General features: G+C 38.3%; 1 protein-coding gene across 11 annotated transcripts in view; it reads left to right on the plus strand.

Annotated features, from left to right (window-relative positions):
• MBD5 (methyl-CpG binding domain protein 5) overlaps positions 1-15,606 on the plus strand; it is a 461,494-nt gene that overhangs the window by 412,732 nt on the left and 33,156 nt on the right. For all 11 annotated transcript variants that reach the window (XM_053670699.1, XM_053670694.1, XM_053670695.1 and 8 more), the window contains one exon: positions 2,699-4,831. In XM_053670699.1, the coding sequence (XP_053526674.1) occupies positions 2,699-4,831 (2,133 nt within the window). The remainder of the gene's footprint in view (positions 1-2,698; positions 4,832-15,606) is intronic.

Consider the following 15,606-nt stretch of genomic DNA (forward strand, 5'->3'; position numbering starts at 1 on the left):
GTTTACACTCGGAACTCAGCACGTGCACAGGGCAGGGAGAGGTGAGCTTCACAGCTGTCAGTGAGCTCCTTTCCAATAACCCTCTGACCTTTGAACCTTAACAGGAAAGATCAGGAAAAAATTGCTGCACTAAGGTATGTAAGGAAACAAAGTCTCGTAAGGGATTTTTCTTTTTCTTTTAATGAGCTACATTTTTTAATTAAAAGATATTACAATAAAGACATTTAATAGTAATGAATTATTTAACACACGTATCTTGCCACCTTGATGTAACTGTGTTTTCACTTTTTCATATATTCATATCTGCTGTCGTTCTCGTATCATATCATATCAAACAGTTCTACCTCTTTCTACAGCGTCTACCTTGTCTTTTTAATGAACTTAACAGAGTCATGATTTGGTCCTTTGTCGTACCCTATACATGCAAGTTTCATTATTGAAAAGAAAGGTAAATATTTAACTGGTACAGGTATAAGATGTATACGTCTATTCCCTTTTAAAATGGTGTACTTTTCGATTAATTGCTGCTGTTTTACTAGCATCAGGAATAACATTTATTTCACTTTTCTTATTTTAAACTGCTATCATGAGGTTGAACTTTAAATAATTAAGGGTTAAGAAGACTTGTATAGAAGTTTTCACCTCTAACATACATAAACATATATTTAGTTTCTACTTACTCTTTTGAAAGGTCTCCATGAAAGCCCTTGATGGGCACCTAACATTCATATTTACCAACCCTTGTAACCCTTGAGTTCCTAACCCCAACGTAACCACAGCATGACTTCTGTTGTGTATTTAGTATTCCTGTTATTTTAAAGATGGTAACTGGTTTTCCCCGGGTATGGAAGAAATCCTTTTAAAACCAGCTACTTTCTAAATTCTGTTGAATATTTTAAAAAATCCAATGCCTACATTTTTAATCATTTAACTGTAAATAATTACATAAATACCCTAGAAGAGACACAAGTCTGTAGTGTAGTTACTGAGGAGGATGCGTGAGCCCTGTAACAGGGCTGATACAGACAACTGTTCTCCCCACACGCCACACATAGTGCCTCGTATGTATATTTTTCATGTATGTATTATTTTTATCGCAAACTTTAAAAATCTCTTTTTAAAAGAAAGGAAGTTCAGGGGAGTTTATCTGCTACAATTCTCCTATATCATTGGTTCTCAACTTTTCATATATTATGTCCAGAAATGACTCTTACCAAAAATCTCCACCATGCGACAGACAGAAAGCCCACATTTCCACACTGTATTCTCTTACTTCTTGAATGCGCCTTACCTAGACCTCTGTGTACCCCAAGTTGAGAACCAGAGTCTTAGAAATTACTACATGATTTGATATGTATACCACCTAGAATGTAGGAGAAGTATAGGTATCTTAAATTTGCAAGTATTCATTTGAGTCAATGTACTTCTGATTGCAGATGAATTCAAATATACCTGCCAATATGCTGTGTCTCAGAGGGGAAATGGCCAGTGTGGCGTGGGTGGTACCACTCACATCCGCTGTGCCTGTGGTAACTCAGTGGGCCCGCGCGGAGCCCAGCAAAGCTCAGCATCCTTTTCATCACAGCCCGCTGAGCAGCCACCACCAGTTGATGGGACTTGGCCCATGAAATCAATTATCTTTTCTATCCCTGCTTTAGAAGGTATAACTTTATAAAATAGTCAAGCATCTGCAGGGGCTAAAAAGCTTAAACCTCACATTCTGACAGGATAAAGTGAAAGTTCAGTCCGACGTGCCAGAGTGCCTTTGTTGCCTGTGTTCTGTCTGATCTCCAAAGAACCTGAAGGGATTCCGGAAAGCCAGTGAGGGAGCAGTGCACTCTGTGAAAAGAGAATTCTCAATTAGAACTCAGTACTGAAGATTTAGCACTGTGACTAAATTTTGCATGGGAATTCTTCCTAACAAAAGAATTGCAGTTTTTTACCTGAATTGACTGACTAAAGCCAATTTTGCAGTAATGACTGATTAATGGCAAAGAAACTGTTACAGACTCGATGGGCAGCTAGACATGACTGCAGTACCACTGCATTTACTGTTAGTGCTCCCATTGTGAGAGATGCTGAATCCCATTCACTTAATTCACAAAAATTAAGACTCTTTTACTCTCACAGCGGAAATGGTGGGATAAGGAAGCATTTCTTTTAGCCATCTGAGGAGGTTTCAGTAAGAGAAATATTAATAGGGTAACAGATTTTTTTGGTGAAAATGGCAGTTCATTTAAATTGCCCAAGTAAATATGCCACAAAGATAATTTTCTATTGTAACTGTGTTCCTAAAAAATTCAAATCCAATAAGATAGTAACACCATCATTTCCATCTGGGCTGTCAGTCTTGATTTTGCATATTCTAAATATTACTGGAATGGCTAATGTCAGTGTGAACTAATTCAGATTTCCATCCTTTCTCCACAGATAAGAGACAAACAAGCATAATGAGCAGTTAATTGAGAACTTTTGGCCAACTAAGGGAGAATAATGTGCATTTTTTAAATCAAAACTTAATGTAGAGTGCAGAATTTCTAGTTGCATAGAGGCACAGCTTCTGTTTGCAGATTTCTATTTCCAGGTGCCATCCCTTCCTCATTTCCTGCTTTCCTTCCCTCCCCGCAACACCCCCCCCCACAAAATACAAAAGAACTTACACTCCTTAACAGACTTTTTTCTCTCTCTCACACATCAGATGCAACTCCAGTAGTACCTTCACGGGCAGCAACTCCAAGATCCATAAGAAATAAGCCTCATGAAGGAATTACAAATTCTGTAATGCCTGAATGTAAGAATCCTTTCAAGTTAATGATTGGATCATCAAATGCCATGGGAAGGCTGTATGTACAAGAACTGCCTGGAAGCCAGCAACAAGAACTCCACCCTGTCTACCCCCGGCAAAGATTGGGCAGCAGTGAACACGGACAGAAGTCTCCATTCCGTGGCAGCCACGGGGGCCTGCCCAGCCCAGCATCGTCAGGATCCCAGATTTATGGAGACGGCTCAATCTCTCCAAGGACTGACCCACTTGGAAGCCCCGATGTTTTCACAAGAAATAATCCTGGTTTTCATGGAGCTCCCAATTCTAGTCCTATTCACCTGAATAGGACTCCTCTTTCTCCACCTTCAGTAATGCTACACGGTTCTCCTGTACAGTCATCCTGTGCAATGGCTGGAAGGACTAATATACCTCTTTCCCCAACCTTGACTACAAAGAGTCCAGTAATGAAAAAACCAATGTGTAATTTTTCAACTAATATGGAAATACCACGAGCAATGTTCCACCACAAACCACCCCAAGGCCCACCTCCCCCTCCACCTTCTTGTGCTCTTCAGAAAAAGCCATTAACATCTGAGAAAGATCCACTTGGCATTCTTGACCCTATTCCTAGTAAACCGGTGAATCAGAACCCTGTTATCATTAATCCAGCCAGTTTCCATTCAAATGTCCACTCTCAGGTACCTGTGATGAATGTAAGCATGCCTCCTGCTGTTGTTCCTTTGCCAAGTAATCTCCCTTTGCCAACTGTAAAACCCGGCCACATGAATCATGGGAGTCATGTACAAAGAGTTCAGCATTCAGCTTCAACCTCCCTGTCCCCTTCTCCAGTGACATCCCCAGTGCACATGATGGGGGCTGGAATCGGAAGGATTGAGGCATCGCCCCAAAGATCACGCTCATCTTCCACATCATCAGATCACGGAAATTTCATGATGCCACCTCTAGGACCCCAGGCCACTTGCAGTGGTATCAAGGTTCCACCCAGGTCACCAAGGTCAACAATAGGGTCCCCAAGGCCATCAATGCCATCAAGCCCTTCTACCAAGTCCGATGGACATCATCAGTACAAGGATATCCCTAACCCATTAATTGCTGGAATGAGTAATGTACTAAATACTCCAAGCAGTGCAGCTTTTCCTACTGCATCTGCCGGAAGTGGTTCTGTAAAGAGTCAGCCTGGTTTGCTGGGAATGCCTTTAAATCAGATCTTGAACCAGCACAATGCTGCCTCCTTTCCAGCAAGTAGTTTACTCTCAGCAGCAGCCAAAGCACAGCTAGCAAATCAAAACAAACTTGCTAGTAACAACAGTAGCAGCAGTAGCAATTCTGGAGCTGTTGCTGGCAGTGGCAACACTGAAGGACATAGCACTTTAAACACCATGTTCCCTCCTACTGCCAACATGCTTCTCCCAACAGGTGAAGGGCAAAGTGGTCGAGCAGCACTAAGAGATAAGCTGATGTCTCAGCAAAAAGACTCATTGCGGAAAAGAAAACAGCCACCTACCACGGTTTTGAGTTTGCTCAGACAGTCTCAAATGGATAGTTCTTCAGTTCCTAAACCTGGGCCCGACTTGCTAAGGAAGCAAGGTCAGGGTTCTTTTCCCATCAGTTCAATGTCTCAGTTACTGCAGTCTATGAGTTGTCAAAGCTCTCACTTGAGTAGCAATAGTACCCCGGGTTGCGGGGCCTCAAATACTGCTTTGCCTTGCTCTGCTAACCAGCTGCATTTTACAGATCCCAATATGAACTCCAGTGTTCTTCAGAATTCATTGACACAGAGCATACCTTTAAGAGGGGAAGCCGTGCACTGCCACAATGCAAACACTAACTTTGTTCACAGTAACAGTTCAGTCCCAAACCACCACCTTGCAGGTTTAATAAATCAGATTCAGGCTAGCGGGAACTGTGGGATGCTCAGTCAGTCGGGCATGGCTTTAGGAAATTCATTACATCCCAATCCACCTCAGTCAAGAATTTCAACGTCCTCTACTCCAGTGATACCAAACAGCATTGTTAGCAGCTATAATCAAACAAGTTCTGAAGCAGGTATGGTTTTATTAGAAAAAAGTACCCAGAGGTACTAAACTTTTCTACATTTTTTAAAATTTGTACCAGAATATTTATTATAAGAAATGATCCTCTCCCCATTGTAAAACTCTCATCACTTCTTTAGTATTTATAATTTTATTTACAGAATGCTAGGGATTTGTCTGTTAGAAAAAAGAACAGCCAAGGGGATTCCCTCTGTTTCCGTTATTTGTTGTCCATCTGTGTCAGTGCAAGTATCAGTCACCATTCAGTTGGTCACATAGCCATTGGACTGTAAGCTGCAGAAGAAGCCATAGAAGGCAGGGTGTGCTGGTTCACGAGCTTGGCACGCGGTTGGCGCTAGCATGAAAGCCATCTCCCCTAGCCTTTGTTTGTATTCAGGTAAATGAAGCTCCTCTTGGAAGACCCAAAAAGGCAAAAATAAGTGGATTTTCTGTTCTTGCTGCTGACCAGAAATAGGTGAATGGATAGGAAAAGGTAACCAGAAGTTGTATGAAGTAGAAAGCTGTCTTCTAATGTGTTTTCTTATCCGAGTTTGCTATCCTTTATTATTATTTGTTAGAGAAAATTTAAAAATGGACATTGACAACTCCCTTTTTAAAAAGGGTAATAATTTAAGTTTTCTAATAAAAAAAAAAGGCTTGAAAACCTGATTTCCAGAATTTTTGATCTTGAAATTGTTTTTTACAGTTTCCTTGTAGGACTAAACCATTATTTTTAGCATTGACAGTAAGGTTTTCGAACCCAAATTATTATGTCTCTTCATCCGCTACTAATACAGAAAAGTTATTTAAAAGCAGACACATTAGAAGGAACTGTATTTTGTGCAATAGAGTCATTAGAAGTTGTTACTAAAAACTGTAAAGAGGCACTAAAGAGGGAAATTCATTGAGGCATCCAAAAATTTTATGATGAAAACAGTACAATATCCAAAATGCAGCACTAACAATTTGGGAAGTTTGTGGGAAATGACAGGGAGGAAATAAAAGGTGGTTGTAGAAACAATATTGTTCAAATATGAAAACAGTGGGCTTTAAAAACCGGAGTGCTAACGGAACATGGGAAAACTGCCGAGGTTGTTAATGATAAGCTACTGTGTAGGTCTGTGCAGACTGTATTGTACCATCCTGCCGGAAAAGCATTACAACCTTCTTTCTTCTCTTCATTGCTGAGGGTGAAATCAGGTGTTCTTTCCCCTGTGTCACGACTTCATTTGCCATCCTCCACGACTTGTGTTGTGTGTTATGTCCCATTGTCAGTGTTTAATGAAGAACTATTCATTGACGCCTTGTGTTAAAAAGAATGTAAGGTAGGGAAGATAATTGAAATCATCAGTGCCTTCTTGAAACTTGTAATCTAAGGAATCTCATGAAAATATTTTTTGTGTTTAAGAGGATACTTGCTCCAAATGGGCTTCCACTTTTTCAATGATTCATATTCCTTTTTAGATAATTCCACACAAATGAAAATTTAATCTTATGCATTTAACAGATTAAAGTTATATGAAATAAGCAATTGTTCTAAAATGCACAATATTTATTAAGCATGCCTTCAATCACTTAGATGAGGTGTTGTTAACCTCATATCTTTACATTTTGATACCCCTTACCTCAACTTAACTTCATTTCAGGTCTCCATTCATATTTGAAAGTGTATACATTTTATTAATGATGTATTTAAATTTATAATGGAAAAGACCAGCATTTACATTCTTGTTCTGCTTGTCAAGTTTAGATTTATTTTACATAGTCTGAAACATGTATTTTCTTGTTCCACTCATCTCTGTAAAACATTGGCTCTGGATTCCCAGTGCTGGGAGTGTCAAAACACACAGGCTGAAAATTTATTCGTATAAGAAAACTATTGGTTTATAAATAGCTAAAAGGGACAAGAATAAATGTCTAGTAAATGATATGGATATGATCATATGAAAGCTAACAGAAAGCATATGCTTGATGGATACCTAGGTCAGCAAGAATTTTTAAGATATTAAACTCTATAAAATTAAATGTTCATTGAGATCTGATATGCAGCTAGTTATGAAAATGAGTAGCTTTACAAATTAATATAATTCTTTCAATAAGCTGAATATTGAAGAAGTCTCATGCCATTTTTCTTTTTGATATGTAGTGAATTTTGTCACAGAGTGTTCTGTCATTGTCGCTGCTTACACTAAATATTTATATACACTGACACTTATGCATCCATCAAATAAGCACCCAGGCTGGTGTTCAGAGGTAGACAGCAGATGGTAGTCACCATCATCTTCATAAACTTTGTTGGGTATTCCTAGCACACCAGGTAGAAAAGAGAAGAAAAACACTTTTATTCTTAAAGTGTTGCTTATAGCTGTTATTGATTACATATTATGTGCCAGGTGACTTACCTATATTATTTCTAATTTGTGCAGTTTCCCAAAGTATAAGATATTATGTCCCATTTTCCAGATGAGTAAACTGAGCATCAGAGAATGTAACTGCCCAAAATCATACATAACTGAATTAGGAGTTGAACTCAGGTTCGTCTAACTCTAAAATCCATTTTCTTCTCAACTGCATAAGTTCTTCAACTAAAGCATTTAGTGGTCAAAAATACTCTTCCCTTTCAACATCTTAAAAACTATCTAACAGATAATGAATTGAAGCACATTGACACCTTAGAAGTCTCATTCTTAAACTTTAGATGGACTTTTAGACAAAAGTCAGTTACTTTTGCCTTCTCTGTTTAGATTCTGATATCATAGTATACAATGATTAGAATGTGTCAATGCAGATGAAATGTCCAAAATATAAGGGAACTGCCTTTCTTTTGTGAATCATGTTTGGTGACCTTTATTTTAATGAATTGGTATCATCTCAGATGAGAACGAGTTTCCTTGTGGCTCACGTGTCATCAGACTTTTGCAGGAGACAGTGGTGCACATGCCGGTTTTGCCACCCGAGCAGGACAGCGTGGGGGAGGGTGAAAGAGGCTCACAGGTGGCCGGGCCGACTGCTTTAACAGAGCCGGAGCAGAACTGGGGTCGCCTTTTGGTCCGTGCAGTGCCTTTTCCGCTCTCGGAAGCAACAGCCCAAAAATGTCACATTAAGACATCAATTAAGATAAGAAATCACTTGCTCTGAAAATGCCTCATTCTATTGGTAATTTATTTTTTAAAAGTCCTTTTTAAATTAAAGAGTTTTTCTATCATAAACACCCAAATAAAGACTCTGGGGCCTATCAGTGAATTCTATGGGACACACTCAGGTGTGAATGGGACGCAAAGATCATAAAAGAAAAACAAAATCAGATAAAATGTGAAATGCTTAGAAGACATTTTTAAAACTTAAGACCACCAAGGCTTTAATAGTTTTATCTGGAGTTTTGAAACTGCCTTTCCACTAAGCTTACTAAAGCTTTCTAAAGCTTGCGTTGTAAAGTTCACAGGTTTCTATTAGCTTTGTGAATATCAAATTACAGGTAAAGTTTAGTATTTCCAAGTGACAGATCTAGAAACTGACTGGTAGGACACTTGGTGGCATTCCTCACATTGTAAAGCAAGGCACTGGTGCACCTGGCAGCCTCACCCCAAGTTCCTGCCCTCACTGCAGACTGCTGGGCGCAGGTGTGTTCTGGGAGCCATCACCAGTGTACTTTGAAAGCAACTTTCAGTTTATGAAAGGCGACAAGCTTCAGCATGTTCTCTGGTGTTTTGGTTTAGAAAGGAATCCAAAATCCAGGTGCCCTTGACTGGCAAATTTCATCAGGCTGTGCCTCCTCAGGCCTCTCACTACTGCCCCTGCTGGCCCTAGGACAGAAACACACGTGCCAAGAACCCAGGCTTCCGCAGGGGACCCCGTTCCGGCTGCACCCCCAGCCTCTGCAGATGACCTCACACTGTCGTTGTCCACGTTACAGCCCATCCTTTCCCTGGCCCTCTACTTTTTTTCCAGTTTTCAAAGAAAAAGATTTAGACTACTCTGCTAACCAACTTAACTGAGCTTTACCTTCCTCCAATATGATAAAGTCATTAAATATATCAACTTTTTCACTTTAAAATGCTTTTTCTATTCTCTTATTTTTTCCTAATAAAATCATTTAATCAACTCTTCTAAACACGTGAGAATAAATCCTCTGAGTTTGTACTAGAAGAGAAAATAATTCAAACATTTATTTGCCTTAACACTTAAAGATATGCATCGACTGAGAAGAATATAAATAAACCTACAAGTGTATGTTTGTGGATATTTATATATATATATTTTTTAAAACTCTGGAAAAGAAAGTTTTATTTCAGTACAAATACATTTGACTGAAACTCCATACAACCATTGATATGGTAGGTATAAGAAAATGAAATAGAAAACCACAAAGGAACACTCTGGGCAAAAAAACTTTGAACTAATAAGATTGTTGTTGTTTTGTTGTATGTATTTATTTATTCTTAGAACATGCCAGAAAGACAATAAAGGGAAATTACCATTCCCTACATGTCACAGGTACAAACAAATTTATGGGATAAAAATGCTCAAGGGTAGATCGTACTATGTAAGCTAAACCACTCAAAATATGGGAAGTTGCTGTAGAAGTAACCTAGTCTCTTATAGACTAACGTAAAGTGAAGAAAGCCAGAGGCATTTTTGAGGTCGTGACTGAATATGTAGTTAGTAGTTTCTATTGAAAGCATTTCCACCCGAATTTTTAAATGCTGACTACCTTTTATCCTCAATGCACAAGGCCTGTAAGTTAAAAGTTGCCCTCTGCTCTTGTTTTTTAACCAAATACCAAAACTTTATTAAATTATTGACTGTGTGATAATAATCTATGTATTCTTTTGGTTTAATTTTTGCAAAATGAGCCATTTCTTTTTTGTTGTAAGATATTTTTACAACAGGCTGTGTCTTGCTGTTTAAGAAGGTTTCCTCATACCAGGGTTACGCCTCTTGTTTACATATTCCAGGTTTAATGTTTCCTTGTGTTAAAAAAAAAGCTAAAATATGTTTGACTTTAGACACTGAGTCTGTGTAATCAAAGGTGAGAACAGAACTCAGATCGGGTGCTATGTTCACTGATTCTATGATCTATTTTGTACCTTTCAAGAAATAAATTGTGCCAGTGTGCAAATTGGGAGAATTTTATTCCACTGCCATACACTAAACTCACTTATAAAGCCACTGGAAATCCTCACTTCACCAGGAGATGCCCAAGCTATTATTTACTAAAATCAAGTGGTCTGAAAACAGTGGAGCAGCTTCTAAAAGTACCCAAATTGTAGGCAGTAATGTTAACTCTACAAAAACTGACTCGCTAAAGATAATAATTAAAAATATTCCTATGATATCAGCAGAACAGATTTCATTTCCATGTGCATGTGGTTGCAAATGAATCAAATCATAAAGTTCTAGGAATTTACAGCAAACAACATTAATGCCAACGGAGCAAAGTAAAAAATATTTTCGAAGAATTAAACTTCTTGCAAATTCAAATAACTCAACTTTTTACAGATTAAAAATGGAATTTGACAGTTCTGAAGGACTGGCTGAGGTCCGTCCTGAGATAGCATTAGTCCAGGCATGTTCAGAACGTCTATCCAAGACGCACGGGTACACGTCCAAGAGTGCTTATCGCAGACACCCTGCAGCAGGCTGCTGGCCGCACACCTCCTCCGCTCCACCGGGACTCCTCGCACTGCCGTCCGCTAAGTAGGCTTCCTGAGCCCAGCTCCGTAGGTCGTCCCCCGCGGAGTGGAGCACCTCCGAGGCCTGATCCCAAAGCAGCGTTTCTCAAGCTTTTCCTTTTACTTCTTCCCACAATAAAAAAAATGGATTTGCCCTACAATCCACTGGAGGTATATTTTCAAAGTATAACACATGAAAGTTTCTTGGAAAAACACTCATTACATGGGATGCAGTCTGATATTTTCCATCTCATTCTATCTTGTCCTGTTTTATTGTATTTCTTTTATAAGCAGTTGTAACTCACTGGAATTCTTTTATCACCCAATAACAACATAACCCAGCACTCAAACGTGTTAACAAGAAGCAGTTCCCACAAAATAATACCTTAGCTATGCAATGCACTCTTGTCTATTTCATTCATCAAAATATACTGGTTGGGGCACACCAAATTGAATTTGCAGCCCCAAATTGGTTTAAACACTGTCTTAGACTATTCATGTGGTAATTAACTCAGCAAATATTTATTGAGCACCTCTTGTGTGCTTATTTTAGCACTGCAGATAAAATAGTATACAATGGAAGGATGCAAAGTTAACTGTATTAATGATCTAGAAACTCAGCTCAGGAAAATAAGGAGATAAGACTTCCAATCGGAATACTGGCGAAGCATTTTTACTGTTACTCCAGCAGGCATACAATAGAATGCAAGAGGCTCATTAATTCCTTCCCCCTCTTCTCCTAAGCGCTTTGGTTTTGAGTCCATCCGTGTGTTCTTGGTGAAGAATTCAACAGCCTTAACTGATGATGGTTCGACTTACGATTTTTTCACTTCAGTGCAAACATGGTATGCATTCAGTAGAAACTGTACTTCGAATTTTGAATTTTGATCTTTTCTCAGACTAGCAATACGCAGCATGCGCTCTCTCCTGGTGCTGGGCAGCAAGCAGCCGGGAACCACAGCCCCCACTCAGCCACGTGAGCACAGGGGCAAACAACCAATACTCCGCAGTGCGCTGTGTTGCCAGCATGTTTTGGATACTGTATTCGGTAAATTACATGAGATATTCAATGCTATATTGTAAAATAGGCTTTTTATATATGATTTTGACCGACTATGGGCTAATGCAAATGTTCTGAACGTGTAAGTAGGCTACTAAGCTAAGCTGTGATGTTTCAGTAGGTTATATTAAATGCACTTTTGATTTATGATATTTTCAACTTAAAATGGGTTTATTGGGGTGTAACCCGATTGGAAGTTAGACACATCTGTAGTTCCTAGGGCTTCCTGGCTATTTCAGCTAAAGGGATGCTACAAATTTACATCACAATCCGAACCACAAGCATAGATATTGACATATTTTTGTAAATACATATTACCATGTCTTTCCTAAAGCTCAGGGAAATAATGTCGTGTTGGAAGATAAAGACTTCTCATCAAAGTTCTTTTTCAATTTTTAAATCAATCCTTGAAATATAGAGGAGAAAACTCTACTATTTCCATTGGATTGAAAAGTACATTATATTTACTAGGCTCATTAGGGGTGATATTTTCTCTTGTATCTAGAAGCATTCATTTTGATTAGAGATCACTGTTAACTATTTGCAGTTCAAGTACACTTGCCAAAGCTAATGACAAAAGTTAGACAGTACAGGCATTCCTTCTGTATGACTCACTTCTTGAATTGTATGGACAAAACTCAGTATTTGCACGTATCAGTTTAGAAAAATGTTTTTTAACACAAAGTACTATTTATTCAAAATTGGAGATACAGATTAAAATGGTATAGTGACAGTTCAAAAACAACTTACTGGTCTGTTCCATGTGAGCTTCATGTCCTCTTTTGCACACATACACAGATACGTCTGACAATGTCATTGACACTTCAGATCCAGCTTGAAAGGAGTTTAGCATAGTGCGAACACTGACTTTCCTCCAAGAATGTCAGTGATGAAGAAGATGCATAAATCTAAAGAGGTAGACATTACCTTTGTTTTGAAAAGCATTTTTTAAATAAGAATCAACTTCTCAAGAATGAAAATAGTATTAGTAGCAGGAAAAATAGCATAAAAATTCTTCAAAAAATTTTACTGATGCTATTCATTATACACTGGCAAATACACATTATCAATTATATGTGTACATGTAGAATATTGTTTGTATCTGGAAATGTCCCCTCGTGGCAAGTCCTCTCCCCACTGTACTAGACCCAGTGTCCGGCTGGGGGTCCAGGCACATGGTCTCGCACGGGGATAGTTTCTTTGGGTGGCTTTCGAGCCTTCTGCGTCTTTAAGAGCAACAGAGATGATGAGAAGAAGAAATTGTGCCAGTTTGTGGTGGTATGAAATAATCACTTTTTCCAATTAAAGGACTTATCCAACTTACATTTTTCAGGCTCCCAACTGCCTTTTCATTCTTTCTGCTAAATGGTTAATGAATAGTTTGCCTTTTCAAAAGCTCTAACTGTTCCTTTCATTACATTAAGCATGAAACATCTTGGCTGCCTAACAAGGTCAAGGCAGGGGGGTAGGCAGGATGGAAGGAAGGCAGGAAGGGAAAAGAGAAGAGAAAAAGAAAGAAAAAAGGAAAGAAGAAAAAGCATTTTGCCCCGAATGCCTCAATAGACCACAAGGCTTTTATGTAGAACTATGAAGTAGGTTCACCAAGGATCACCAAGGAGTGCTTATTCAAGATTAAATGATTCCGAAATAAGCAACTTTTGATTTCTTTCCAGCTATAAAAATTCAGGGTCCTCAGAATGACCCAAAGCGTTAATGTGTGACCTTAAGAACTGAGAGCTTTGTGGTGACCCTCTTCCTCCATAAGGTGACTTTAACTCCCAGGAGCACCTGGGAGCCTTCTAAAGTAACTTAATATCTTCCATCCATCTCTTTCCCAGCCTTCATCTCCTGGCCTTGGACCAGAATACTGGAGAGGCAGTTACTTTCTCCACCAGTGAGTGGTATTCCCTCCCTCCGTGCACATGCACACATGCCACACACACAGCATCAAATGCAGATGATCTGATTTCCAGAAAACATGTTCCAGTTTTATGAACTCCTCCTTAGATTAATTCAACCAGGAATGCCAACCATGTGTGACCAACTGTGTTAGGTCTTGGAAATACAGAGGGAAATAAGTGGTCCTTGCCTTTAATGGGTTAGAAAGATGCTTTCAAACTTCATCACCTCTTTGTCTAAGGCAGCACATTTAACCGTGGGTGGGAGGGACAGTGTCTGGAAAAGCAGCATATGATATTTTCAGGCATATTTATTCATTTCAAGAGTATGTAAGAATCTATTATCCTTCATAACATTTTATTACCTCCTTGTCTTTTTTTTTTAATACTTCACTTTTACTTTAAGGCAATTTCTTTCTCCTTTTCCACTCTCAAATCCCAGATCAAATTTTACCACTTGCTTGGTTTTCCCAGACACTTTCAGTTTTACAGTTGCCTTCCTGTTATACACCTATTACAGCTCTTAGCTATTACAATGGCACTAGCTCTGAAAAGAGCATGATTTCCTCATTCATACTAAGCTCTCAATAATTGTGTATTTGAGAGAAGAAAAAGAGGGACAGGGAGGTCTGTGTGCTCCGGACTTTGCCTGAACAGAGTTCCTGTAGGAAGGAGCAGGGTGTTGTGTGGTGGTTTTGTTTGGTGCTTGCTTTTGTACGATCATGTCTACACTTTTATCCAGCACAGTATACCTGTTTGTCCAACTGATTTGTTGAAAAATAGAGGAGATAAAAATAGAACTTGTTCTACATATTACTCTTAGGAAGCTTGTGCTGTTCACCACCTCCTCGTTTGCAATGCAAAAAGACACCCAGAGTAACTGGATTCTTGTTATTGTCATTCCTCAAGAATATTTAGGTAGAACACTTTTAGAATAATGTCCCCAAATGGCTACTTTCTTGAATCTTAAATAAGGATGCTTTTCTTACAAAGATTTAAAAAATAACCTCTATGGAAATCCTCCTTCTACAAAGCCTTGCCCCGTGCATGCCGGGGTACTTTGAAAATGTGCTCTGCGAACAGAAGGGTGGTGATCTGTGCATTTAAACATGTCATTTTTACTTAGCAGATAGGGGAGAGGCCTCAGATAGTGATTACCAGTAAATAAGAAATTTTTTATTCACTTGTTTAAAAATACAGTTTCCAAATGCAAATAAAGCACAGTACCTATTTGCCAAAATAGCAGTGAGATTTAAGAGGCAATGAAATGTTGAAGATGTTGATTGTTTTATTATAAGTTGGAATTAATACTTAAAGAATTATATACCACATGCCTGCTTCATCATTTGATAAGTTATTACCCGACTCTTTGTGAACATAGTTATTATTTCATGATAATATTCTATAAATATTTATATATTTTCAAATAGAAGGTGTTTTTAAATCTCATTCTTTAAATGAAACACTGGGAGCTTTTTAAAAAGCAGGCATGACAGCTGGGAAAAGTTTCAGAGTTGTGCTACCGACACAGGCTGTGAGGTGTGTTGGGCGTGTTCATCTGTGCTAACTGCTACAGTGACATCTGCCAGTGTCGTCAGTAATGGTGATGATAACTCCTTTTGTTTGTATAGACTTTTACAAAGCCTTCACTTGTTTATTTTTTGATTCTCATAATAAGTTTTCCTTAGGAAAAGTTTAAAGGTAGGAAAGTATCATATATGCAATAAGATGTTCATCCCTGTGTTAAATATAATGGTGAAAAAATCAAAATACAAATGCCAGACTTTATCAGAATAATATGATCAATCCATACGCTACATGGCCGAATATATTAATATAGAGTCTATATATCAAAAAGGAAAAATTATTGTGTTATTTTGTTATGAGAAAACAAGAAGAATATAAAATTATATTTGTACTACTCTTATAACTGTGGAAACATTTCTGTGTATTTGGACAATGCCTCAGTGGTGACCTGGTCAAATGTAAAACTTCTTATGATGACATAGAAGAGCACTAAAATGTCTGAGTTATTTTAGATTTTCAGTAACACTGCTATTGTTCATTATACCATATACATGTTTATATTTTAATATAAAATTAAATGCATATGCTTGTAACAATAACTATTTGCCAAATGCATGTATTATGTTGAAAC

Source organism: Artibeus jamaicensis, unplaced genomic scaffold (assembly GCF_021234435.1).
Source record: "Artibeus jamaicensis isolate MK-2021 breed Jamaican fruit bat unplaced genomic scaffold, CSHL_Jam_final contig_603, whole genome shotgun sequence".
In the NCBI taxonomy this organism is placed as follows: domain Eukaryota; kingdom Metazoa; phylum Chordata; class Mammalia; order Chiroptera; family Phyllostomidae; genus Artibeus; species Artibeus jamaicensis.